General features: G+C 34.1%; 1 protein-coding gene across 5 annotated transcripts in view; it reads right to left on the reverse strand.

Annotated features, from left to right (window-relative positions):
- Positions 1-27954, reverse strand: part of USP34 (ubiquitin specific peptidase 34) — a 234585-nt gene that overhangs the window by 81740 nt on the left and 124891 nt on the right. For 4 of the 5 annotated variants that reach the window (XM_032653399.1, XM_032653400.1, XM_032653403.1 and 1 more), the window contains 13 exons: positions 24165-24247; positions 21413-21567; positions 20175-20288; positions 18375-18474; positions 18081-18240; positions 15121-15247; positions 14877-15024; positions 7025-7125; positions 6606-6815; positions 3250-3375; positions 1697-1819; positions 1485-1568; positions 880-966 (listed from right to left, as the gene is read on the reverse strand). In XM_032653399.1, the coding sequence (XP_032509290.1) occupies positions 880-966; positions 1485-1568; positions 1697-1819; positions 3250-3375; positions 6606-6815; positions 7025-7125; positions 14877-15024; positions 15121-15247; positions 18081-18240; positions 18375-18474; positions 20175-20288; positions 21413-21567; positions 24165-24247 (1618 nt within the window). The remainder of the gene's footprint in view (positions 1-879; positions 967-1484; positions 1569-1696; positions 1820-3249; positions 3376-6605; positions 6816-7024; positions 7126-14876; positions 15025-15120; positions 15248-18080; positions 18241-18374; positions 18475-20174; positions 20289-21412; positions 21568-24164; positions 24248-27954) is intronic. The other variant, XM_032653401.1, reaches the window with a different exon arrangement.

The following is a 27954-nucleotide window of genomic DNA, read 5'->3' on the forward strand; positions in this document are numbered from 1 at the left end:
TTTTCTTTCATTAATATCTTGGATGTACCAGCATTTGACAGTAAATCAAGAATATCTGACTCCTAGGTTCTAAAATAATTCTAAAAAGTACTAAGAAATTAAAATTTAAATGCAATGTTTGATAATGCTATTCTGCTTTGCTGGAGGTCAGGAAATGAGCATCCTTTCCATTTAATACAAAACTGGATTACACAGTTTGGTCCAGCATTATGAATTTTTAAATATTCCATAATTTTATTTTCCTAACATTATAGGACAGTGCTTTGTCAAGTTAACAGTGATAAAGTACCATTTTCTAAAACTTCCATTTTGTTAAGGATCAAAACTTTTGTAAAATACTATTAAAAAAACACTGCGGCAATGTCCACTTGCTATAAAAATTTCTAAAGGCTTATTTACTGTCAAGTCCTGTACCTTTTTCATTGCCGACTAGTCACAAATGGTCTGGAAATACATTTTTCAGTAGTGTTGCTTAAAGGAAGAAATGGTCAAAACAAAATGAAACAAAGAAGAAGGATGTTTTCAAAAAAATGAAGACATAAAACCAAGTTTTTCTTATAAAGCATCCAAATTTTAAGACTATATAAATATTAATATATAGTTTACCAAACTAATGGAAAAATGTTCATGAATTACCTATAGTTCAGAGTCATTAATATTATCACTTAAATTTTTTTAACTGAGTTGACATGGAGAACTCTTATTGCATAATTAGTTTATCAGATTCCTTATTTTTTTCTTAAATTTATTTCTACTGTACTCCACACTTTCCTTTACTACAATAAAGTTTGCAGCAAACGTTACACTTGCCAATGGTTCATGGAAGTGACTCACTGGGGCAACTACTGTAACTTGTTGAAAATGTGAATTTTCACTTACCACAGTCCAGGATTCCTGCTCTTTTGGCTCTAGAATTCCAGAATTAAAAATTTCTAATAACTGTTGAAGCCCTCCAGCAGCAACAAACTGTAAGCAATTGTGAGAGTAATGGTAAGAGGAAAGAGCTACATAATGTAGTAAAGATCTGCTTTTTGATTCAGTAACTGGGTGTCTGTGTATGTCTGTGTAAGTAAAATATTATATATCTTTCATATAAGAAATTATTCTTTGATTAAATAACCAATATAACGTCTATACTATAAAGTAACAGCAAACAACTAATTTTCAAGATTTTTTTTTAAAGATTCTTATAAAAATCTATATACATATCTTTGTATTCCATTAACCATTTAATCCCAGGCACTGGGATGTCCTAACACAGTATTCCAATGAAGGAGAAAAAATAATAAGTGCTAAAAATAGGAGCACCAAAGCATTAAATAATCTCAGTTTATTTATTACTGTGATTAGAGTAATACATAATTTTTAAACTATGCTTTATTTAAATGGTAAGTTAGTTTAAAACAATAATTATGGTAACTTCTTCTGGAAAATTAGAGATGAATTATTTTTACCAATACACTGCAAAACATATATGATCAAACCTTGCAACTCCAGGAATTTTTACTATTTTCCACTTGATCCTCACTTGAATCATCTGAATCTGGATAAAGATCACTATAACTTCCCTGTGGGAATGGCAAAAATAAATAAATAAATAAGGAAGGGTGGCAGGAGAATTAAAAGATAACGTACTCTGGAATTTTGCTCCAAAGAGAAAACAAATGTTTAATGATAATAATGGAAAAGCAATTACCGTTGACTCTCTTCTTATTCTTCTGTTAGGTTTTCCCAGTGCTTCAATAATTTCCAGGGCATATAATAGCTTGTGAGCACTCTTAATTTTGAGCAGTTCTTTCCAATTAAGTCCATCATTACACTTAAATTAAAAATAGAAACACAGGTTTCTCCAACCAACTTACCAAGAGACCCCCCCCCAAAAAAAAACTAAAGAAAATGACACTATATAAAAACTCAAATATTACATATATATTGAAATATGTTCAAACAAGCGAAGACCAATTATATAATTGGTACTAATCATATGCTTAAAACACCAATTATTCATTAAATTTTGTTAAAATTAATACACAACAGCAGCATAGGAAGAAACTGTATGTTAACCTCCACAACAGTTGAGGTAATTTGCCATCTTCCCAATGAAAAACACATTGCAGCATAACTGAATGTGTGAACCTTTAAGGATACAGAAGCAGTACAGTGTGTATTTAATATTTACGTGACACCTACTCATTTAAAAAGTCATATACAAATACATAAACTTTAAAATATTGTTCTTTTCTACTTGCAATTTATAAAGTGTTATTCACATTTCATGTGCATCCTTTGACAACGATATTATTATTAGAGCTACAATAAGTCATCCACCATTTTCTAGACCCATCTTCTTCACTTCCAAGTCATTTGAAATACAAGACCCTGAGAAATCACATAACAACGTCCCAAATCATAGATAACATTAGCATAACATTAAGACATTGTTTTTCCATTAGCCCTACAGGTGTTCTGTTGGTATCCCCACTAAGTAACTCCTTATTATATAGCTTTTAAAAATAATCTTTAATTTTAACAGACATCTTTACAGAGCTATATAACACTTAATACATGTGAGGTCATGCCTCTGGGAATATTAATATATATTAAATTTCTTTGACTCCTTTTTTCTCTATTTCTACCAGTTGACTTGTATAAGCAGCCCAAACAAGCCCTGAAGCAATGTCATTAAATCACAAGGTATTTTCTCTAAACGTTACTTTTTGTTGTCAAAAACAAAGCAATATTCAGAACACTAAGTAATATGAAAAAACACTAATATAAAGGCAAATTCACTGTTTTCTAAAGATAATTTTAGAGAAAATCCTTGCCTTGTATTTAGCCCATATTATTCAATCTCATTAATAATTAAATATATGAACATTAAAATGAACTGGCACGGGCTTCCCTGGTGGCGCAGTGGTTGAGAGTCCGCCTGCCGATGCAGGGGACACGGGTTCGTGCCCCGGTCTGGGAGGATCCCACATGCCGCGGAGCGGCTGGGCCCGTGAGCCATGGCCGCTGAGCCTGCGCGTCCGGAGCCTGTCCTCCGCAACGGGAGAGGCCACAACAGTGAGAGGCCCGCGTAACCCATAAAAAAAAAAAAAAAAAAAAAAAAAATGAACTGGCACTTTTTACCTATTAAATGGGAAAATTTTACTGAGGTTACCAGTCAACAAGCACTCTCATACACTACCAGTAGGAATGTAAACTGGTACCATCCTCCAGGGAAGTAAAAATATTTTGTGGACTTACCTGTTCATCTGAGATATTCTGGAATGCCATCAACATGTTAGGACATGTAGGAAGAAGCATCAGTAGCTCCCATACACGCCTAGAGAGGTTTTCTGCATGAAGATGAAGTTCTTCACATCTTAAGCTCTATACAAATGAGAGGAACTGCTTATCAAGACAGATCAGTTTTTTGAAACATCTAAACTTAAGTTTGATCTGCATAAAATCACTAATTATCATATTTGATAATATTTTTAAATCTTACTTTAAAGTGAGAATAAAGCATTTGTTACACAGTAAATAAATTTATTCAATAAATTAAGTTATGTCAAAGTAGTGGGTTTTCAACTTGTTAGTGAACACTTTTCTGGGAAAAAGTGATCTGCAAGTCTGGCCACTTTCCTCAGAAAAACTTTTCAAACAAAAGTGAAAATGTCTGTTTTATAAAGCCATCAAGTAAATTTCAATAAGACTATCATCTATTTCTTCCCTGCAGGTCACTATTCTAAGAATGACAAAGACCTGGAAAATTAAATCCCTGACCTTACATTTGGGAAAAGAGTACACCTGTTTCTCTTATTTCACTAATCCATGCCTTCCTTATATTCCAGTCTCAGACAAGCAGAGATTAAGAGAAAAGCAAACAATTTTAAAGAACCTACTTTTTTCCATTATCGTTTGTTAAATTTGAACTCTCTAAGGTACTGAGATAACAGTAAGCTAAATAATATTACAGAAGGTATGTAAGAAATAGGCAAGTTTCTTTCTTTTTTTTTTTTTAATTAAAGCACAACCCCAAGAGGTGAACAAGCAGCAAAAGCTAAAGCAGCAAAAGTTTTGGAATGTTCCAAAGTATGAATTTGTATAGTATTATTCTACTACTAGCTGTTGTCATAATGATTCTGAGATATTATACAGTATAAGAGATGCCAAAGGAATCTTCTTACACATCTACAAAAAGTAATTTCGTTCTTTTTGTACAATGGTATAAAGCTAATATACTTTGAAGGCAAGAGAATTTTAGAGACAGGAGTTTCAAAGTAAACTTTGCTTTTCACAGCCCTGATGAAGAAAGAGAAGCAACCCAAGTAACACTTCTAGTTTATTTGGGGACAAGGCACTGAGAGTTCCTCAGTAAAATAAAATTCATTCCTTTGTAAACATCCAGTTTAAAAAAGAGAAGGTGGGGAGAGAGGGAGGAAAGGAGGAAGGGACTGAACTCTGTGCAAAAAATTATTTGAAGAAAAAAAAATCTCCCAGGTGTACAAGACTATGTTCTACATTATGACTGAAAGGCCCTACTATATGGGTCATACACAGTGGAGATCCTTTATTCTTCTGGTAATCCTCTTCAAGACTGAACCGGTCTTGCTCAACAAAGAAACCCCACACCACCAATGGCATACTTGTCACCAAGTTCAATAATATAACTGCCCCAAAATGAATGCTTTCTCTCTGGTTTAGGCCTCACATGGACAATTACAATGACCTATTAACTGGCTCTTGTACCTCTGGTCTTTGTTTTCTCTAATATAATCCTCCACACTAATACCGAAACTTTGTTTCTGAAAGTCCAAAAAAGATCTCATTTTGTTGTTTTAAAATCTTCCATGATAATAGCCATCTATTTTACTAAGAATAAAAACCTCTTAAGGTTCTTTGTGGTATAGGTTACAATCTCCCTTTCTGTTCTTATATTTGAATTACATCATACTCACACTCCCAATTTTTCAATCATGCCATTCACTTTTCTGTGACTCTGTAATGCTTCTCTTCCTTCTTTTATCAGCAGTTGGACCCAATTTAAATAACTCCTCTTTTACAGAAATCTTCCCCAAATTTTTGTTTACTGCTTATGTTCCCATAACACACTGTGTAGAACACTAGCACCCTCCTGGAAAACTGGGAAATTTTTCTTTTTTGTTTCTTTTTTTTTTTTTTTTGGGAAATTCTTATAATTATCTTTCTCTCTTTTAAACTGGCAATACACTGCTGACATGAAGTAAAAGGTTATTAAGTATTTATGGCATAAAATTTAACAGGTGAGGAAATGAAGGTTTATGGACATCTATTATTGATTATTCTGCTTGAACAAAAAGGGGATTTCTTAGGAATTTAAGAATGTGCCACCACAAAAGATACCAGGTTATGGGGACAGATGACTCAATTTGGTCATTCATGACCAAACACATTCTGGAAACATAGAAAGAAGCCACTTAACATTGTTGGGAAACAAAGAACAGTTAGCCTAACATAAGGAAAGTCATAAAAGCACCACTATTTTATTTGCCACTCAGTCTCAAAATAATGATTCTTCCAAGAAAGATGGTGCCCTGAAATAGAATGGTGGCAGTGGAAATAAATTAAGTGGACAACAGGTCAAAACAACATTACTTGTGGTAGATTGGATTAGAAGTAGGGATAGACTCGGGTTCAGGAAGAAGAAAAACAGAGATGGCATCCAGGTTTCTGGCATGAGCAACTGGGTGGATTCCAGTTGAATGAAGAAGAATGGATGCCTATGGGACATCAAGTGGAAGCATCAAGTAAACAACTGGATATATGAGTTTGGAACTCAGAAAAGAGGTTTGGTCTGCAGAACTAAGTTTGTGAGTCATCACTAAAAAGATGTTATTTAAAGTCAATTCTTCCTTGGACTACTACATTAGGTTCCTTACTGTTTTTTCTATTCTTGCCAAACAAACCTATTACCTTTAAGTCAAAAATCGAAACATATGTCTCTCTGCTTAAAATACTTCAATGCTGTCCACTTTACTTTGAGTGAACTGGAAATAGCCTGCCATGGCCAGTTTGACTCTGTTTATCTTTTCATTTCATTCCCCTCATTTTACTCTCCCACTACCTTCCACCATCTACTTACCAGCTCCCGAACAATTCCCAGACCTGCCTAACTCCTTCTTATATCAAGGGCTTCAGGAATCAGTTTACTTTATACAGATCATTCCTCATCCACTTCATTTAGTAGGCTCCTTTTCACCCTGCAAGCTCAGATTTATATGGTCTCCCTCAGAGAAACCTTCCTTGACCAAATAAAATATAAAGTCTGCCTATCACCAGTCCTTAATAATGGCAAGTCATAGCAACTATCTCTACCTGAAACTATTTATCTGTTAGTTTACTTGAAACTATCTGTTAGGCATGTCAATTACCTGTCTTCCCCACTGGATTCAATGAAGGCTGAAACTGTGTCTATTTTGATCCTTGTGAACAAAAGGATATATTAGGTACTTAAATAGTTAATGAATTAATAAACTGATTCCTTGGTTTTATTGCTTTTAAGAGATTACTGAGAAAATTATTTTCCACTCAACAGAAAGACAAAACAAGATTTTGTGAAAATGAAATGATATAGTCACCTCACTATCTTCAACTGCCATTTTTCCTGAGGGTGGTTTAAATGATGCAAGCATCTCTAATAAATCAAAAAGAGTAGTTAAATGAGGTTCTTGTAAAAGCAAAAGCATCGGAATGTTGTCCTTCTGAGGGGGTGGTAGGCAAGATGCTGGCAGCTGAACACCTTCCCCTTTCCGTTCTCTCCTTGGTGCACCCAAAGATACAAATACCATCTATAAAAATAGGAGCAACAGGGGGGAAAAAATCAACACATAATTAGACATATCAAGTTTTTGGTTTAATAAATCTGTGAGGTAGGAAATAACTTCCCTTACAATTTTAACAAAAGCAGTAAGAACTGTTTTTGAACTGTATCTTCAACTAAACAACTACTGACTATAAGTCAACAGATGATTAAAACTCAAACCACATTTACGCGTACCTGCATGTCCTTAAAACCAAGCTCATGAAGTGCTTTCTCATCATAATCTGTTGTTAATTCATGTCCAGATGAAATCATCCTGACTGGTCCCATAAGGCCTCCTTAAAAACAGAAAACATAAGTGAACTTTTTTATAAGAGTTAACTTACTTGCCAACATGAATACACAGTTACAGCAATTAATTCCACTGGACATTAAGCTTAAATAGAATTCTTGAGTGCAGAAGAAACAGGGCCAAGCATACTTCTTATATTATTTTCTGTTGTCTGATGTTAGCCTTAGGCACTAAAAATTACAAGAAAATCCTCCTTTAGCATCACTCTAATAAGATCAATTCCTGCTTGCTTAATAATATGAAAATTTTTACAAGTAAAAAACACTACAGAGCTTTCTGGGAACCTACAGCTTTTCCCCTTAGCAATACATGCAGGAGAAACAGATTCATTAATGCCTTAGTTCACAAGTAACCAGCATGTATTTATAATGATCGAGTTTTCTCTTCCCTGTTACTACCTATCAACACAAAATAAAATAGATTATATGGCAGAAAAAAAGTTCTGACAAGAAAAGAAAAAAGATGAGCTACAACATTCTAGATTACAGTAAGCTCAACGAACTCAACAGACTGAAGCAATTCATTTCTAGAATTCATAAGTCCTCTTTGCTTCAACTTCATTTCCCACCATCGTCCCTACCAAAATATGCTTTAGCCACACAGCATGTTCTTTCTTGAAAGCATCAAGCATGTTCCCATCTCAAGGTCTAAGATGCTCCTCCCCAGGAATGTACATGGATCATTCCCACAGTTAAGTCTTTCATCAAATGTGAGCTCTAAAAGGCCTTCCTCCTAACTACTCAATCTAAAAAGCCTCATCTCACTATTAATCCCTTACTCTGCTTTATCTTTCTGTAAAGCACTTATTAGCATCTGATATTATATTTAAGTATCTGTCTCCCCCACTAAAAAAACCCAACCTAGTTCCACAAAGGCACACATGTATTCCCAGCATTAGAACAGCAGGCATTCAAATTAATTATTGTTTAATCCATGAAAAAAAAAATTTTTTTAAAGAAAATGCTGGACAGAGGAAGAAAGTTAAGCAAAATGATGAAATATATGATGAATAATTAAACTCAAATATTGTTAAATTTTATTAACTTAATGTAGGAAAATTCCATTGGATAGGCACTAACCAACTATTTTCAGGAATGAGTGAAGCACGATTACTGCTTTCCACAACAACACATAACGTTTTAAAATTACCTTTTCCCTCCACTCAAGTAAGAAAATTCTACCTGAAAATATTTCAAACACAGGAAAGGATAATGGGTTCCTCCAGTAAGATTCATTTCAGTATTTTTCCTTAAATATAACTGTTGTGTATGGGACTTCCCTGGTGGTCCAGTGGGCAAGACTCCATGCTCCCAATGCAGGGGGCCCGGTTTGATCCCTGGCTGGGGAACTACAACCCGCATGCGTGCCACAACTAAGAGTCTGCATGCCACAACTAAGAGTCTGCATGCCGCAACTAAGACCCGGCGCAGCATGCATAAATAAGTAAAATTATATATTAAAAAATATATAATTGTTGTGTAGCAAAATTGCTAATTGTTGTGTAGCTAAACCTATGTTTTTTTCCCTTGTTATTTCTAAGCCTAGAAACCTTGGCCCTCCCAAAAGTTTGACAAATTTTCAATCCTATATCTTCTGAATTGTCCTAGAGTTTATTGTGTGTATGCACGCGCATGTGTGTATAAAGAATACTTTAAGTTCATCCTGAACATGAGAGAAACAGGGTTTTTCTTTCTGCCCCTAAACTGAACATCTCATAAGACTATTTCTTTGCTATCTATTGTGATTTAATTAACACTCTTTATGAGATAATATTGTAGTTTTTAAATGTATAATAGCTAGTATTGAAATTCATCTATTATCCTTTCAGGTTTTCCTCTCAGAACTTCTGATACTGTTTAGTTTATTCACACAGTTTATTATTCAGAGTAGTTTCATCCAATTTAAAGTAAAAATTCATTCAGATTTAGGTAAAATATATTAAGAAATTAACATGGCATCTCTACAATATTTTATATAGAGATGCTAGGTATAATCACTTATTCAAGTGTTCATTTACATATCTCAAAAATGTTTTATTCTCATATATTCCACAAACACTAAGAGTACCCTAATTAGGGACTTCCCTGGTGGTCCAGTGGTTAGGTTCCACCGCTTTCACTGCCACTGCCCTGGGTTCAATCCCTGGTCAGGAACTAAGATCCCACAAGCCACGTGCAGCAAAACAAACAAACAAGTATCTTATGTTTTTTAAATTGCTACAAAACACTTGATTTCTTTAGTTTCCTATTCATCATTATATTACCCTCAAATTATCACTGAGTTCCCTCTTCTGATAGTAATGTTTTATCCAAATCATTTGAAATTAGTGCTTAAGAAAAACATGGGCTACTAGATGAAGAGAAACTCTATATTAAACTTCTAATACTTCGGTAGATTTTTATTAATAAAATTTATTTTCTATGTTATTGAGATAATCTAATAAATCTATGACTGTTCATCTTTTTACAATAGTGAGATAAAACATCCTTAGTAGTGATGTATTGCTAAGATAATATGGAGTTGATTTGCTTCCCAGTTTGTTAGAGACCCTAAGCATGCACAACTTTGTTACAAAATAGAACTAAGATGGCTAGCAGTTTATCTAGGATTTTGGACTCTATTTGATATGTGAATTAGGCCTACATGTTGTGTACGTAACGTATCAACTTTCAATTATAACGGCTGAATTGGTTTTTACAGTTAACTGAGCAGCTTTCTATATGTTCTACTACTTTTGAGGATCTTTTTTAACTTAAGAATTGCTTATTCCTTAACAGTTCTCGAAAAAGTTGCTATCTTTAAAAAATTTAGTATCTTTTTTTTTTTAATTAATTTATTTTTTGGCTGCGTTGGATCTTCGCTGCTGTGTGCGGGCTTTCTCTAGTTGTGGTGGGAAGGGGCTATTCTTCGTTGCGGTGCATGGGCTTCTCACTGCAGTGGCTTCTCTTGCTGCAGAGCATGGGCTCTAGGGTGCACAGGCTTCAGTAGCTGTGGCATGTGGGCTCAGTAGTTGTGGCTCCTGGGTTCAACAGAGCAGGCTCAGTAGTTGTGGCACACAGGCTTAGCATTAGCGGCATGTGGGATCTCCCCAGACCAGGGCTCGAACCCGTGTCCCCTGCACTGGCAGGCAGATTCTTAACCACTGCACCACCAAGGAAGTCCCCCAAAATTTAATATATTAATGCAATGAATGTTTTAAAACAAGAAAAGGAAAAAGAAATCTTAAAAATTCTTAGGTTATGATGATATATTAAACAACACGTATCTAGTTTTTATCCTCTGAAGCTGCAATAAAGTAAATTATAAAAATTTTACAAACATCTGACAGGGAAAAAAAGAATAGATAATAGCAAACAAGTTTGCAAGCTGGAAATCAAATGCACTTACAGTTACCATCAAGACCTCAAAAAGATAAATCCTAAACCAGAAACAAATTTATAATCCATAATCTGACTTATACTGATTTGGCACAGGAACAAGATCAACACCTGACAAAGGAGGGAAAGAGAAGAGGGATCGAAGCAGTAGAAAGAGAAGGAAAAGAAAAAGAGAGAAGAAGAAAAAAAGAAAAGGAATAAAGGAAAAGAACAGCACCTCAGTGATCTATGAGGCACTAACAAACAGACTAAGATACATTTAATTAGAAGCCCAGAAATTATGGTGAAGGGTAAGGAAAAAGAAAAATATATATAATTGCTAACCTTTTTCGAATTTGATAATTGTTATAAATACACAACAGGCCCAAGAAGCTGAACTAAACCCAAGCTGCATAACACAAAAACACAACAAAGCACATTAATAATCAAACTGCTGAAAATCAATGTTAAAGAAAAATCTTTAAAACGAAGCACAGTTAAAAAGACACATTGTATACAAAGGATGAAAGATAAGAAAAACCACAGACTTTTGGTCAGAAACTTTGCAAGCCAAATGATAATGGGAAATTTTTTTATAAAGTCCTGAAAGAAAAAAATTTCTTTACCTAGAATTCTATATCCAGTGAAAATTTCTTTCAAAATTGAAGGCAAAACAAACTTTTTATTAAAAAAAAAAAAGCTTGAGAAAATTCATCACCAGATCTGCAACATAAACATTTTTAAGGGAAATTCATTAGAAAGAGGAAGAAAAAAGAAAGCAAATGGAAAATTTTCAATCTATACGTAGGAATAAAGAATGCCAGTGGTAAATGTAAGGTTAAAGACGAGATGAGATTAACAGAAAATAATTAGGTAATTAGCTAAACATTCTAATTGAAATGCAGGTACCATCAGTCTGGATTTTTAAAGATTCAACAATTAAGGAAAGAAAAAACCCCAATATTCTCAAAAAGATATTTCAACTAAGATAATAGGAGTACTCTGAGGACACAAAACAGATGTCTGATATTAAAAGCATGACAGCAAAAATGAAAAACTCAAAAGAATTGTAAAATAAAGTTGAGAACATCTCTCAGGAAGTTAACACTCAAAGAAATGAACCATAAGAAAGAAAAGATAAGTAAATTAGGAATAGTCCAAGAGATGAAACACGTAGATAAAGAATTTAGAGATAAATGATAAAACAAAACACAGGAAGACTAATTCAAGAAAATTTCCCCGAACTTAAAGATACAACTTGCCAAACTAAAATGGACCTCTAAATATTAAAGTACCCATTACAATTGTTGAAAACAGATCCATACTCAGGCCTAGTATTGTAAAATTTCAGAATATTAGGAACAAGAAGATTCATTAAGCTCTAGAAGAGGAAAAAAAAATTGGATGTGTAAAAAAGTATCAGAATGGCTTCATAATTCTAAACAGCAATAACAGAACCACAAAACACAATGTAGTAATATCTCTAAAATTCTGAAACAAAATTGTTTCTAATCTAGAATTCTATACCCAGCCAAATCACCACTTAAAGTATGAGAAATGTATTTTTGATCATTCAAAGAATCACAGACTTTACCCCATATCAACATTCTCTCAAGAAGCTACTGGACAATTGCATTGTATTCCAGCCAAATAAAAAAGTGAACCAATAAAGAAGGTATGGAATACTGGAAAGAGAATAGTCAACATAGGAGAGAGACAAAAGAATTATGAGGATGATAAAGGAGATCCAACTGCTGTGCATCAGATGTGAAGGATAGAGAACAGGATCAGTGTGACTAGAAAAATGTATTACTGAGGGCCACATGACCAAAATCTCTGCTGCCTTCATAATATCTTCTCTATCTAAGGAAAGAATGGCAAGTGAACCTGGTCCAGATTCTTACCTGAACCCAGACTGTCTTTACCAGTCACGTTCACTACCAGAATATGACAGTGAAATTTCTACTCTCACCTTCATGTCCTACTGCTTAAATCAGCAGAAGACATTCATATTACCTCACAGAAGAAATTCTATTTTGATCTATTCCTAAGAGCTAAAGTAAGTCATGAAGAGATTAGAAAAAGAAGAGACTCTGTGACTGTATTTCTGTTGGTATTTCAGCATCTTGTCAACATTAAAGCACTAAAATACGTCTTCACTGTGCCAAGACCTAAACTTGAGAATTTTCTCACTGATAACCTCAGATGAGGCTTTACACAAATCTTTAGAGAGGGTGAAAGTACATCCTCTTTAGCTTGTGTTCTTCTGCGACCTAACAAGTCCATACTCTCTTTACCTTAATCCATCAAGTTTGTGCACACTTATCTGTTTCACAGAACTAAATACATTGTTTAGGAATATATACACTGGAGGTAAAACTATAAAGAACACCAAAAAAAGAGTAACAAATCAAGATAGTGTTAAGGGGAAGTGGAAAGGATGATATCAGGGAGGGACACACAACTAGCTTCTAATAATGTTCTACTCCTTAATCTGGGTGGTAGGTACATTGGTCGTTTTCATTTTATTATTACTCATTTCATATTCTCTTTATGTACAATATATTTCAATGTTAACAAAAACATACTTTTTGATCTCAAAATTCCATACCTAGGTATTTAGCCAACATGCATTAGATAATGTATGTATTAAGGATACTATCTATAATACTATAATATCAAAAGAAAGGAAACAAATGTCCATTAATAGAGAACAGGTAAAATAAATCATGGTACCCACCATATTACAGACAATGCAGATCTTAAAAAGAATGTGGTAACTTTCTATATGTACTAATATGGAATGTTCTCTAAGATAATATTAAGCACAACAAACAAGGCGTCAAGAGTATAAATGGAATGCTACCATTTGTGTTTTAAGTATATAGCTGACCCCTGAACAATGGTCTGAACTGCGCAGACCCATTTATAAGCAGATTTTTTCAGTAGTAAATACTACAGTACTACATGATTCTCAGTTGGCTGAGTCTACAGATGCACAACTATGGATATGGAAGAACTACGGGTATGAAGGGCCAACTACAAGTTATACATGAACTTCTGACTGTGTGGAGGGTTGGTGTCCCTAACCCCCACATTATTCAAGAGTCAACTGTATATATACAAATATTCTTACATTATAATCTTATTATCTCTTGAAAAATACCTAAGAACATTTGCCTCAGGAAAGGGAAATGGGAGATTCAGAGATAGGGGTAGGAAGGAGACTTCTCAACCTCTATTCCTCTAACCAAGAATACTTATTAGGGCTTCCCTGGTGGCGCAGTGCTTGAGAGTCCGCCTGCTAATGCAGGGGACACGGGTTCGTGCCCTGGTCTGGGAAGAGCCCACATGTCGTGGAGCAACTAAGCCTGTGCGCCACAACTACTGAGCCTGCGCTCTAGAGCCCGCGAGCCACAACTACTGAAGCGTGCACACCTAGAGCCCGTGCTCTGCAACAAGAGAAGCCACTGCAATGAGAAGCCCGCGCCCCACAACGAAGAGAAGCCCCTGCCTGCCGCAACTAGAGAAAAGCCCGAGCACAGCAGTGAAAACCCAACACAGCCAAAAATAAATTAATTAATTAATTAATTAATTAAAAGGATCTGATATACTTTAGAAGACACATACATATACTTTCATCTTAAGCACGGTGTAGCAATATTGTTGCCTCCTTACTAAAAGATGCCAAAGAATTATCACTCTGCACACAAGCAGGTTAAAAGTCCTAAAAAGAAGCTTTTAAGACTTTTTTCCCTATATATATATATATAGTTAGCCTGTTACAATGTCAGACCTTTAAACTGTAATCAACAGCTTTCCTGGTTGTTCCTCTGTTTAGCTCCTATTTTATGTGCTATGGAAAGACACTAAAGATGCGCCAGTGGTTTAATAGTAAGGGAAGAATCAAATATACCTATCAGGTCCACATGAAAAATTTCTTAATATGATACTTTTTTGGAGGTAAGGGGAGATGCATAGATGGAACTTAATGATGTGTTGTTTTCATATGCTTCAAAACAACAACAAAATATATCAAAATAGAAAAAAAAAATTTATTGGGTACAATTGGGTACTAGGTAGTGTATGGACACTTAAACTTATTAGTTCCCACACTGCTTATCAAATAACCTCCAAAAGTAGAGTTTTTTTGAGAAAAATGAGGACAAGTGTTTGCAAATAACATCTTAAAAAAAAAAACTTAACTCCTGTCTAAGAATCAATGGCACCATACCAAGGGTAGGGGAGGGCATGGCGGGGGTGGGGGGAAGGGGTGCGGGGAGAGTCATGAACATGCTTGGTAGTCTTCAAAGAAGTAAAGGTGTGAAGTCGATATATAATAGAACCTAGAAAACATGAAAATTTGAACTGATGGACTTACCAGGAAATTCTCCCTTTCGGCTGCTTTGACCAAACTCCTGAAGCTGAGCTTGTTGATTTATTTGTTCTTTCTGTAAATTTTCATACCAATGAGTTACTTCAGCCCTAAGATCTGCTACCTGGTCACTAGGATACATTTCAATAGTCATCTGAAATATGAGATGCAACCAATTTAAAAATACAAAAAGAACATATATTTGAACTGGGAAATGTTATCAATTTCGAAACTAAAACTATATAACTACCTTGTCAGGGAGTCCAGCTGGCTGGCATACAACCCTTAGCGGCAGGGACTGTTTGTCACTCAGTGCTTTCAAATGACTACTAATACCCGTGCCTTCAATTTGCCACTGTCTGAGATGATATGCAAACCTAAAACACACAAAAACCACACATAGGAAGGATATCATTATAAACCATTTTAATGTTACAGAAGTTTTTACTATTTTACAAAATGAAAGCACCCACAAAAGGGTCCAGTACATCCCAATTTACTCTACAACATTAAGTTTAAGTTTGGATTCATCATATTGAATCAAACTTAAATGTGTAAATATAGCTAAGAGCTCCTTAAAAATTAGTTTTTAAGAAAAATTACTGGGAAAAAAAAAAAGACCCATTAGGAACACTTTTTTTTTTAAAGGAGGGTGGGGGGACGCAGGGGAGTAGCAGAGGCAGGAGGAATTTAAAGAAACAAACTAATCCGGTAAGTAAATGGCAAGCTGTCGTTCCTATTTTCAAAAGAGGAAAAAAGGTATTAGGAAATATTTTTCAAAGACAGAACTGTATTGTAGTAAATATATGTTAACCAGCCTAAAAACTGAGAGCCGATTCCATGACTGCTAAAACCATAAAATGAGTTATAAAGATTAATATTTCAAAGGAAACAGGCATCTAGCATGACACTCACTAAATATTAATTTTCTAACTTATTTTCAGTTGTTGAAGACAGGATCCAGGGTACCTGAATTTAGTTAAGAAAAAATTATCAATGTCTAAAACTAATCAGCAATTCTAGAATAGAAGGAAGGCAAGTAAGGGAATAAATGTACTTGATTCCCTAGAAGTGATCCAATGTCCAGCTTCTATGAGCAAAACAGTGATCTTTTTGGCCCTGATAACTTCTTGTTATGAGGGGTCTATCTGGTGCAATGCAGGATGTTTGGCAGTGTCCTCTACCTACTATATGCCGACAGCACCGCCTTCTCCCTTAAGCTGTGATAATCAAAAATGTCTTTAGGCATTATCTAATGTACACTGGGAAACAAAATCGCTTCTGGCAAAATCGCTTCTGGTTGAGACCACTGTGTAAGACTATAACCTTAACTCTTTTCAAAAAGAATACCCCTTTTTTTTTCTTTTAAAGAATACCCTTTTAAAAAGACATTTCTATTTACTCTTTTAATATAAGGAATACATAAACACAACAATTACTTTATATTTTCATTTTATAAATGTTAAGCAATTTCAAATTAGGAGTAGCAACCCCTTTAAAAAGACATTTTTATTTACTTTTTTAATATAAGTAATACATAAACATAATAATTACTTTATATTTTCATTTTATAAATGTTAAGGCAATTTTAAATTAGGAGTAGCACTAAGCACATTAAGCACGTGAACTGTACAATGATACTACACAAGGATTTGCATGAAAATTCCTAGATAATTTTTAAAACTAGCTCTTAGCTTTTGAATATTCAATTCTGTTTCCTAGTTTCTTTACTTGCCATCCACAAAATAGTATTTATATAAATTATTTAACACCAACATTAACTTTTAGAGTAAAACATAAACAAATACAAAGACTTCTATCAAGGATACTATAATCAATTTTTTTGAGTTAGAAAAAAGTTTGTACATCTGAGAAGGAATTTTTGAACTGAAATTCATTAAAATTATAAAACGCACCATTGAATCTTAGGAAACAATTTGCTTTTAAAGACTTTTAAAATAAGTGCTTATTTTAAAACCATTGGTAACACTGTATGAGGACTAGGGGCTTGCATCAAAAGGATCTTTTTCATTTGTTTGTAGGCCCGGCAGCACAGAGAAAATTTTAGAAGAATTCCTATTGTATCATTAAGAGTAAATGTCTCTGATAGGAAAAGATACTTTGATTTTCTTTAGTATTATCTTAGTGTAGTATCTGAATTTTATGAGTATGTATTAATTTTTTATTAATTTGAATAAAACATATCACATTTGCTTTTTTTAGTTTTTAAAGTAGTCAAAATTATAAGGCAGTGTGAAGTTTCTGTGCAAAAAACTCAAGCGTTCCCTTACACATTCTTTAAAAACACAAGGAATTAAGTAGAATTTCCACAAATTATAATCATAATCAAAATAAAGAATTTTGCGATACCTAAATGTTTTAAAGCATGGAGCCATGTTATTTATAAGGAATGTGTAGAAAATCTTTATTCAGTATTCCCTGATATTTTAAACAAAAGGTCAATATTTACAAATTGTATAAGTTTTTCATTATCAAACTGAGCTCTGAAGTTGAAAGAAGTTATTAATTTTAACAATTTTTTTCAACCGTTCTTTGTACTTTTACATTTACTCATGATCTTTAACAAACAGAATTTCTTAATTAAAACTATCTACTCACCTTTCAATTCAGTCGATATATTCATAAATGTTAATTTGCTTTATTTCTGTATTACACAGGGTATGTCTAAATTAATTATACAGATATTCATTAACACAGAATTTTTTGATCATGTTTCCATGGTAAATGGAAATTCAAAATTAAAATACTGTCTCCTAGTCCAGGAAGAAAAAAAAACAGCAAATGAAACAAATGACTCAACTTGATTCAACTATGAGAGATTATTTGATGTTCTTGGTGAGGGTTTTAGTGAAACTTTTTTTGGTAGTGGTGTTCTGCCATTTCAATCATAGTAATACTTTCTCAGAGATGGAATTCTGTCTAGAGATTCTTATTCATGCATATCTTATCAGTCTTATGATTTTTAAAGCTCTGCAGTATTTACCAGGAACCTATATTGCCTGTTCCACAGCAAAATGGTACATATCATGAATAAAAATTACTTCCATTACTAACCCTTCACTTCTGGTAAGTTATGCTTTCTACCTGCCCCCAAGAAAACCTTTAGTTTAATTTTAAGAACATTTTGGACATATCAGCATAAAAAAAAAGCCTAAAATTCACTCTAATAATGTGGTATTAAAAAATTACCTTCTCCTAAATGCTTCCAGATGTGTCTTCAGCATAAGGAGTCCTCTTTCTATAATAGTGAGACTTGAGTGTGATTCCTGTTCAAGACTGCTAGAAGCCATCATAAGACTCTCCATACACTTACTAATAAATTCTTGCTCCTTCTCCAAACCCGTTTTACCTGAAAATCAGATGTTTAGATATGTATATCAATCCTATATTCTTGTTTCGCTATATTAAAGAAAACAAATTATAGCTAAACAAAAAATACTTGCATAAAAAATTACCTATCAGACAATATTTCAAATCACTCACCATTAATATAATAGGAGTTAATATACTGGATAGCTGCTCGACTGACATCCCCAGACTGTGCTCTTAAAGCAATGCCCCAAAATTGGTCCATACCACAAAGCTAAGAAAGAAAAATATGACATCTCTAAATGTTATTATTTGTCAAACAATGTAAATTATTAGAAGAGCAGTTACAAATTTAAAAGGCATTCAATATCAAAGTTTTAATATCCTATAAAATATTTAAAAATAACTTAGTGTTATTAACTAATATTTAATAATAATGATAAAAGCCTTGGAAATTTCTTCAGTCACTGAAACATACCTGTACTTGTAAAAATACTTAGTTATAAATCATCTAACTATGTATGTGTATAATGTTTAACTCAAAAGTTGTGACTACATAGTGGGAAAAACTCAAGTCCTCAAAACATGCTACAAAGTAAAAACAACACATAATTATTAGCATCACATGTTAATGCTTTCATCCAACTTATTCTGAAAAAGTCACTGCTGTCAGGTGTTCACAGAAAATTAAAAAGATTTGCTAACCGAAGTTGACATTTAAATTTATGACATTAACCATGAGATGAAAAAAAGTTTTCACTGAAAATTACAGAAAAAGTGGAGACTGAAAGTTCTCAAAAGTTGAGCAGGGTGAAGAAAGATAACCTTCTGATAGGGGACAGAACACCTTTAGTGTTCATATCATCTACTTAAAAAGCAGTATTATCTCAAAATTAGAGTATGACTACTTAGGTAAATCAGATCTGTCTGGTTATCTGAAATAACCAAATTGAAACTTATCATAGTGCTATCAAAGAGTTAGGACCAAAAAATTAAAAACAAAAACAAACAGAACACTATTCAAACCAGGAAAGAAGGTAGGAAGATACTATGAAAGCATTCTAAATACAATTAAAATTATTTTTTACCACATAGATTAACATCAGTTTTCTATTATAAACAACTCAACCTCTAAAGAAAATTAATGAAAAATGTTAGTGTATACTGCATAAATCAAAGCTATCATTAATAAACAAATGTCCAATAAGGAAGACTTTCAAATAACAATCTGTGTTAGGTGAGTTTAGGAATAATGCATTCAACTTGCAGCCACCCAACTAGGCAAATGGAACTCAGAACCAGAGATAAGACTAGCAATTTGTGACAGTCTTCAGTTAATGAATTGATCATCATGCCTCATGGTCAGAAATGATTTAGGTGGACTCCATTCCAGAACAGAAGTTACCAATAGGAACTCTGGAGTTGCCCAAGAGCAACGAAAAGCTTGGCCACAACAAATGGCATGAAAAACAGATTTTAGACAAATCAACCTTTCTTCTTTACTAATCAAGGAATGTATAATAAGTCATGTTAACTGAGTTATAGTTAACATACAATATTACATTAGTTTCAGGTGTACAGCACAGTGATTCAATATTTTTATACATTATGAAATGATCACTGCAATAAGATCAATTACCATCCAGCACCATACAAAGTTGTTATAGTATTATTGATTATATTCCCTATGTGTACATTACATCTTTGTGACTTACTTATTTCATAGCTTGAAGTTTGTATCCCAAGTTTTCATTATGTACAACCGAGGTTATCTTTAGCAATGCAAAATTATAACTTTGCTTTATAAAACTTTTTAAAACCAAAAGATAAAACTTTTTAAAACCTTAGAATAAAAGTCTGCATAGTTAGTAAATTCAGTGCTTGGTAGACTATATAATTCAATAATCTAATTTGAGGAACAACAAAAAAAATTCTACAAGCTGACCTAATAAAATGACAAACCTAAATCCATACCTCAGAGTTTGAACCACCATCATAGGCACTGGTAGCCAATCGAGCCAAATTACAGAGATGCTGAAACAGGTTTAAGCCAGTCATGCTAATTGTTTCAGGTTTTAGCTGGGGCATCTTAAAAAAAAAAGTTTTTAAGGGTTTAGTATGATAATTAAGTTGGCAGATTTCATTTTACTGGATTTAACATAACAGATTTAAATTAATAAACCTAGTTTTACTAAAAAAAACATTGCAGAAAAAACGTATCAACTGAGATTTTCAGTGACAATTTAGAAATAGGTAATAATTTAATGAAAATTTTATTCATGACATAAGTGAAACCTGATACGTGTTTCAATTTTTGAGATGTACATCGACCCGAACCAAAGGAAATTTTTAAATTTTATTATTTATTGTATACCTACATTACACACATTTATAATATGTATAGCCACATGTACAGTTTGTATATAAGTTAGAGCTTGAAATTAAGATAACTGAAGGTCTATTTGTAGCTTTGTCTTGGATCTATTAAGTGATTTAGTTTACATTACCAAAACTCATTCATATGTACTCAATTCTGCCACAGAGACTTCCCAGAGAGCCTTTATAATCTCAAATATTAGCATAAGAATAATAAAGTCTATTGCTTTATCATAAATGTTTTAAAATTCAAATGGAAAATTATCACCTGAACCAACTGTGGCACCTGATAAATAAAAACAAAAATTGGATAGAGGAGTATCTTTAGTATCATGACAGCACTTCCTAAAAAAGCCTTCCCAGAAATCTACAAATCTGAACACTGGCTTATATCTGTGGGAAGACTGGCTAAAACCACACCATTTAGGGAAAGACTTGCAGAATACGGCTCTCACACTCGTGGGGTGGGCACCACCCCTGAAAAATTGAACTACAATGTTACTCATGATTTTTTAAAATACACACCAAAAGCCCCCACATTTCTTATTAGTGTTTACCAAGAGTTACTCAAATTACTGTCAGTTTAAGTACATTAGCTAAGGAACATAACATTTTTGTAAACATAAACTAAGTATTCATTTAGATATAAACACTGTAGAGGACAAAATTAAAGCAAAATCTAAGTGGCAAAAATTATGTAAGGACTGCTGAAAAGCAGTATATTTGACTAGTTTTTTTAAAAGTATTTCAAACAGGAAAAAATGAACATTACAGTTTACATTTCAAGAAAGAAAAAGGAAATATAGAAAAACAATACAGTCAAGAAATAAAATTACCTTCTCCAGGAAAAGATGTTTGTAGGTTTCCATTCCCATAGCATGTTGATCTTTACTTCGAACTTGATTTAAAAACCAATGGAGTGCATCATCATAACACTCAGAATCTTCTACTAAACAATGCCATAAAATATCAACTTGCTCCAAACTTAACCCTAGATAAAAATTACAAATTTTAAATCCTGGTACGTACAACATTTTCATCCTAATTAAATATACTAGAAGCACCAATATATATAGAAATATAAAGGAGATATTTCATATTCTATAAAATTTCATAAGAGATTTCATATAATTTATGCTTTCAAATGTAGTTAAATATACTCCATATATAAATCATCTAAAAAAACATGACTTATGTAAGTATCCTAGAAGAGTCATTTGTTCTGGAAATCATTTTCCCTAAAATATGAACATATCATTGTATTACAGCAAACATGATTAAAGGGAATTCCCAAAGTCCAGTTAGTTCTAAGGGTTAAGAATAGAGTGGATACCATGTCATGTTCAAAGCTCATTCTATGCACATAGGAGATAAACAATAAATGCCAATAAGCATTATTTTTGAAAACTATGAAAAAAGGGATCCTTATGATTAATAAAACAAAAGGGAACTGACGGCCTAAAAAAAAACAGCAACACATCAGGGGATACAATTGGCTGAGAAGCCAATGTAATGAGACAAAATCTGTATACTACTTTGACCCAAGTATTAGATAATTCCAGAGTGTGGCAGAAGGAATCAGAAGAACTATTAAGAATCAAAGAGAAGGCATTAGGGCAATCACAAGTCTGAATATGGATAAGTGAGACAATCCAAAAGGGTAGAATAAAAGTGTAATGGGATTTCTAAAGTATATCCTAAGGGATTCTAGAGCCTAGGCTTATTCCCCAGAATCAGAAGGCATCTGAAAAGATGATAGAATTGTAAGAACCACCATCCCCTAAAAAAAGTAGATGAGATTCAGAATATGAAAAGCACCTCAGAAAGTATTCCATAAGATGTTATGGAAAAACCTGAACAGAACGTTTGGGCCAACCCAATATTTACCTAGTAGCAGTATCAGTCTAAAGAGTTTAATCAGAAAAATGTATCCAATCAGTTTCTCACAAAAACAGTTAATGTATGGACTACTTGTTCTAAGAATTTGTGCCCCTGGGAGCCAACATAAAAAAACCAGAAATAACCTTTAGTGTATATTATAACTTAAACACATTAAGTAATTAAGAAGAGAGATAAGTGAAGATAGGTAAAAACAGGTAAGAATCTTAAAAAAAAGCATCCAGGTTAATTATAGTAAACAAAACCAAAGTGTATTCATAAATGGCTAAATCACCAATTCACAATCAATAGGCAATGTATAAGCTGCCGTTATTGTTTTAAGTTTTTAAAGGAATACAGTTATTGGTATATTAAAAACCTGTATTAACTTATCAAATATAACTTTGGAGTAACCATATTATACCTGAAAGGAACTGTGCCAGTTAGATAAGTACAATTATGATGTGGGACAGTGAAGTTTTCAGTATGATTCTATATGTACAGTAGCTATTGAAAGCCCATACATACTGTATATGAATACATACTGTGTTCACTGGAATGGGAGCAGCAAAATAAATAATTCATTACTCAAATACTGAAAAGAGTGATTAACATTTTCCACTAAAAATCTATACTCAACAAACATGAAACGTAATGGTCATGTGAAATTATTTATGCTGACAATATTTGTTTTGGCTTGACTTCTCATGTATAAGATTTTTAAAAATATTTTATATTATTTGTTTCTTGTATATTATGAGTCATAATGGGTGTAATAAATGACCTAGTAATATGAAACAGAAGTTTCCTATCAAAAACAGGTGTCTTCATTTTGATATCTATTGGTATCACAATGCTAGTGACATTACAAACAGCTTGACTTAAAGAAGAAATTATAGACTTAAACAGTAAAATAAATGCATGGCATATCTCAAGCATATATGGACTTAAGAGTCATGAAGACATCTCTCAGGCTAGCAAAACGCTCATCAGTTTGATTATATTAACCACAGCTAAATAAAGAATGCCCTTCTAACAAATGAGGTTTGTTGACAGGGACACACAGTAAAAGAAGTGTGTGGAGCGTGAAAGAAAACACAGTCAGTCTAGCAAGAGGAAAGGAGCTCTGGCCAAAAGAAATCAAGCTTCCTCCTTTCTTGTGAGAATATCTAGCATGTGGATTTGGAAATGGTCCACACTCTGAATATACCAGACCAATCTCCCTGGTTTTTTTGTTTTTTTTTTTTTTTTTTTTTTTTTTTTAAGATTAACTGTTAACGAAATTGAGTTTGAGATTCATCTAAATAAAACTAGGGTGTCTAAGTCTCTATCACCTATGAAGCCAACCAATTTTGGATAAGATCAGCCCTGATAATAATATGCAGACAGTGGCTGTTTCCAACCGGAGTGAAAGGAATATTCTATAACCAAATGTAATAAAAAATACACTCTAACATGATACGTTCTCCTATCCCAAATATTTTGTTCCTGAAATGAGTCATTTATTCATTAAGAAACTGGCACTTTCAGAGCCTGAAACAAGAATGTGTCAGTGGCGAGTTCCCATTGCCATACATACTGAGAGGACATTCAGTACTGAGAATAATTTGATCACCACAGAAATCTAAAGGCATGAGTACATTTAACTGAACTATTTCAAGAGCCAAGGAAGATCTAAAAACTGACTAAAATACTGATTTAAAAACTTACTGAAATGATCAGGTGATCCCAGAGTTGAAAACACGCAAGTTAAGAACTGAAGCCGCACCTGAACTTCGGCACTATGGCTGTACCTGTATTTAAAAAGTCATTAAAATAATTAACTGAGAGATCCTATTTCTTAATTATTTTTAAAGATTTAATGGTCCTAATCTTAAATTATACAAAATAAGTAAAATTCCATTTAATAACATTCATAATTATTAAATATTTTAATTATATCTTTGGTTATACACACAAAAAAAGGCCACAAAGCCAAATGTTACATGTGAGATTTATGTTATTTAATACTATAAAAATCTGCAAATTATTAGAACACATACTTTCAAATTAGATAAGTAGATAAGAACTCAACAGTGGAACAAAAGAAATGTCATTTTAAAATTATGCAATATGGGGCTTCCCTGGTGGCGCAGTGGTTAAGAATCTGCCTGCCAATGCAGAGGACACGGGTTCAATCCCTGGTCCGGGAAGATCCCACATGCCGTGGGGCAACTAAGCCCATGCACCACAACTACTGAGCCTGTGCTTTAGAGCCCGCGAGCCACAACTACTGAAGCCCTTGGGCTTAGAGCCTGGGCTCTGCAACAAGAGAAGCCACTGCAATTAGAAGCCCGTGCACCGCAACGAAGACCCAACACAGCCAAAAAGAAATAAAATAAATAAATAAATTTAAAATTATGCAATATGTACATAAATTAGAATAGCTAATAAAAAACATTTCCATCTAGAAATTGCATGTTTCATTATCATTGTCCCTCCAGGGATAATACTATATTCCTTTAACAAGAAATGTTAATAAAATATCATTTCCATAAGTCTAATTCATAAAACAGTGGATACAAAATGAGCATTTCTGAATGTTATTTCAAATCTAAGTAATTGTAATTCATGTGTACAAAATTCAATGGATAATTTAAGAGTTGCTTTGAAAGCTTGTTAAGTAGGTGATTTCACATGGTTCTCTGGGAATTCAGTTTGTAGGCATTTGCAAAGGAACAGCATTTTAAGAAGCAAGTGTTGGTCTGTGGTGGAAGAAGGGTAGGAGATGGGTCTAAAGAGGTAAGCTGGGGCCAAATCACGGCCAGCATGAATGTCAGAGGAGTTTGATACTGTTCTGGGAACATAAGGAAGTCACTGAAGGGTGTTGGGGAAAAAAAGGTAGTAATGATCAGGTTTGCATTTTAGGATTCCTTTAGCAACTCCATGAACTGCATATTGAACTGTGACTGTGGTATCACAATATTCTAGTTCCCATAAGCACCTGAGTACCCAATCAATGAGAATAAATCAATCATGAGTTCTTATCTCTATGTTACAAATCAAAAGGCTGGCTGTGGAGGAACCGCCCAAATTACCTTGCTAACAAAAGGCAGCAGCCAGTCTGGGCCATGATCTATATCCCAACTTGCAGAGAGTCACAGAGCCTCTTAAATCAATTTCTTAACATCTTTAAGTAAGTGTAAAATTCTAAAAGCTTCCTAAAGTTAGCTGGTTTCAAAAATTACACTAGATTCGTCATTGAAGTTTCAAGTTAAGGCTTCCTAAAGGTTGAGTTTGCTGGATATATCTTTGCTTCTCTTTACTGTCTCATGTTAACGTTGGAAAAGATGAACTTTTGCTTCGTCACTGTTGCAGTGCCCTTCATGAAGATGAAAGTACTTACGGCAAGGTGGCTGGGAACTGGGGGTGGGGGGTAGGGGGTGGAACTCACAGACTAAAACACTATTCAGGTAAAATTCAAGGCCTGCTCTTAATAGTTTTCATCCTTTTACTAAAAGGACAGAGATTTTTGTAGCAGAGACCTTGGAGTACAGGTTCAAACATGAGATCTATCATATATCATATGCCCTGAGTATCGGGAACGTTGGTCACAGACATAAAAGGGGAATGATGTCTTCTTGTCCTTTACAAAGTGCCTTTATTTCCTGAACACTTCCTTCCCCTATACTTGCATCTCAGAGTAAGGGACCTATAACCCTAGAAGGCATGGATCCAGTCCCTTTGTCCTCCCTTCTTCGGCTTCCACAGTAGTACCATTGGCTGCACACTTCAAAGGACTCCGCCTGCTCTGTCAGGATCCCATTGGTTGCTGAAATCACCAACCAGGAAATTTCTTGGGATGCAAATCAAAAGTGTTATCAATACTAATAAACTCTCGTGGGCTTGTCCATGGCTCCTGACATTACAGAAAATATAGGACAAAAATAATCTCCCCACGGGCATGAAACTTTAGTGACAAACTGACACCTTAAAAAAAGTCTTTCACTTGATAGTCTCAATGCTAACACAGAATTTTCTCTAGCGGCAACTGGATTCAAGAAATATGTAACATGTCCATTTATGAAATAAAATGTTATCTTTAATGCCACAAGAATCTTTTTGTCCTACGTGAAAATCTTAGAACTTGCCTACTATAATCACCACGGAACGAATGCAAAGTAATGTGCCACAAACTCATGAAATCAGTATGCTTTAACAAAGAGCAGCAAATGTACAACTCTGTTTATAGCCTGAAGAATCAAAGGAATTATAACAAAATAGTCTGGACAGCTCTCTGTTCTAAGATTTTATTCTCCTAAAATGTCAGGAAACAAGGCAGACTGGAGGACTGGAAGGATACTCTGGTGTACCCTAGAAAAGTATAAAACTCATCTCCAAAGAGCACCACATTTTTTCCACCACAGAAACAATGCTTCTTTAAATTAAAAAAAAAGAAGAAATGCTTCTGTGAGGCTCTGCCTCTCTGCCTCCACTAACAAAGTGAGCAACTTCAACAACCAAGTCTCAGATCTGTGTACATTTTTTGGCACTGAATGCTGGACTTTCTCTTTTTGAGCATGACTCGTCTATGTCTTCCATGCTCCTCTCTTAAGTTCCCATCCCTGCTCTTCAAGCCCACAGGCTGTGGCTCTGGTGGGAGCTTTTTTGCAACTTAAGTGTTTATTTCTCTGTTGACATGTAATTTGAATTCTGCCTCCTAATAATGCTGGTCAGTGTGGTTTTATTCCTGTTCCTTGTTGATCTTAAGGTTTTTATAGAGAATGTATGGAGATACAGAATCAGAAGGCTTTAATCCTCATCACTGCTTGAAGAATAATAATTAAAGAAGAGACTCTGAAGAACGCTTAGAATTTTAAAAGGATTTAAAAAGAATGCATCTTATATAGAGGTAACTTTGTAAGCCAAGCTGTGGAACAGAGTAAATTTAAGGAAACATATCAGAAATAATTTCACAGGCGTGAAGAACAGAATGTCTAAAAAAATCACTGAACAATAAAACAGGAAAGGTTAGTTGAGTTTAGATTTTTGAGAGCCCAGAATACTAGACTGAATAAAGTAGAATTTATTTTTTATGCAGTAGACAATCTAAATGGGGGTAGGAGGCAAGTTTCTTGTTTATTTTATACCATAGTTTCTTTTAGCCAAGTAACTACAATTTATACATAACCTACTATGTGCCAGATACAGCTTACTAAATTATTGCATTTAATTCTTAAAAAAAACTCATGAGGGGGGCTTCCCTGGTGGCTCAGTGGTTAAGAATCCACCTGCCAATGCAGGGGACACGGGTTCGAGCTCTGGTCTGGGAAGATCCCACATGCCCCGCAGCAACTAAGCCCGTGCGCCACAACTACTGAGCCTGCACTCTGGAGCCCGTGAGCCACAACTACTGAGCCCCCGTGCCAAAACTAATGAAGCCCATGCACCTAGAGCCCGTCCTCCGCAACAAGAGAAGCCACCGCAATGAGAAGCCTGCACACCGCAAGGAAGAGTAGCC

Source organism: Phocoena sinus, chromosome 13 (assembly GCF_008692025.1).
Source record: "Phocoena sinus isolate mPhoSin1 chromosome 13, mPhoSin1.pri, whole genome shotgun sequence".
NCBI lineage: Eukaryota > Metazoa > Chordata > Mammalia > Artiodactyla > Phocoenidae > Phocoena > Phocoena sinus.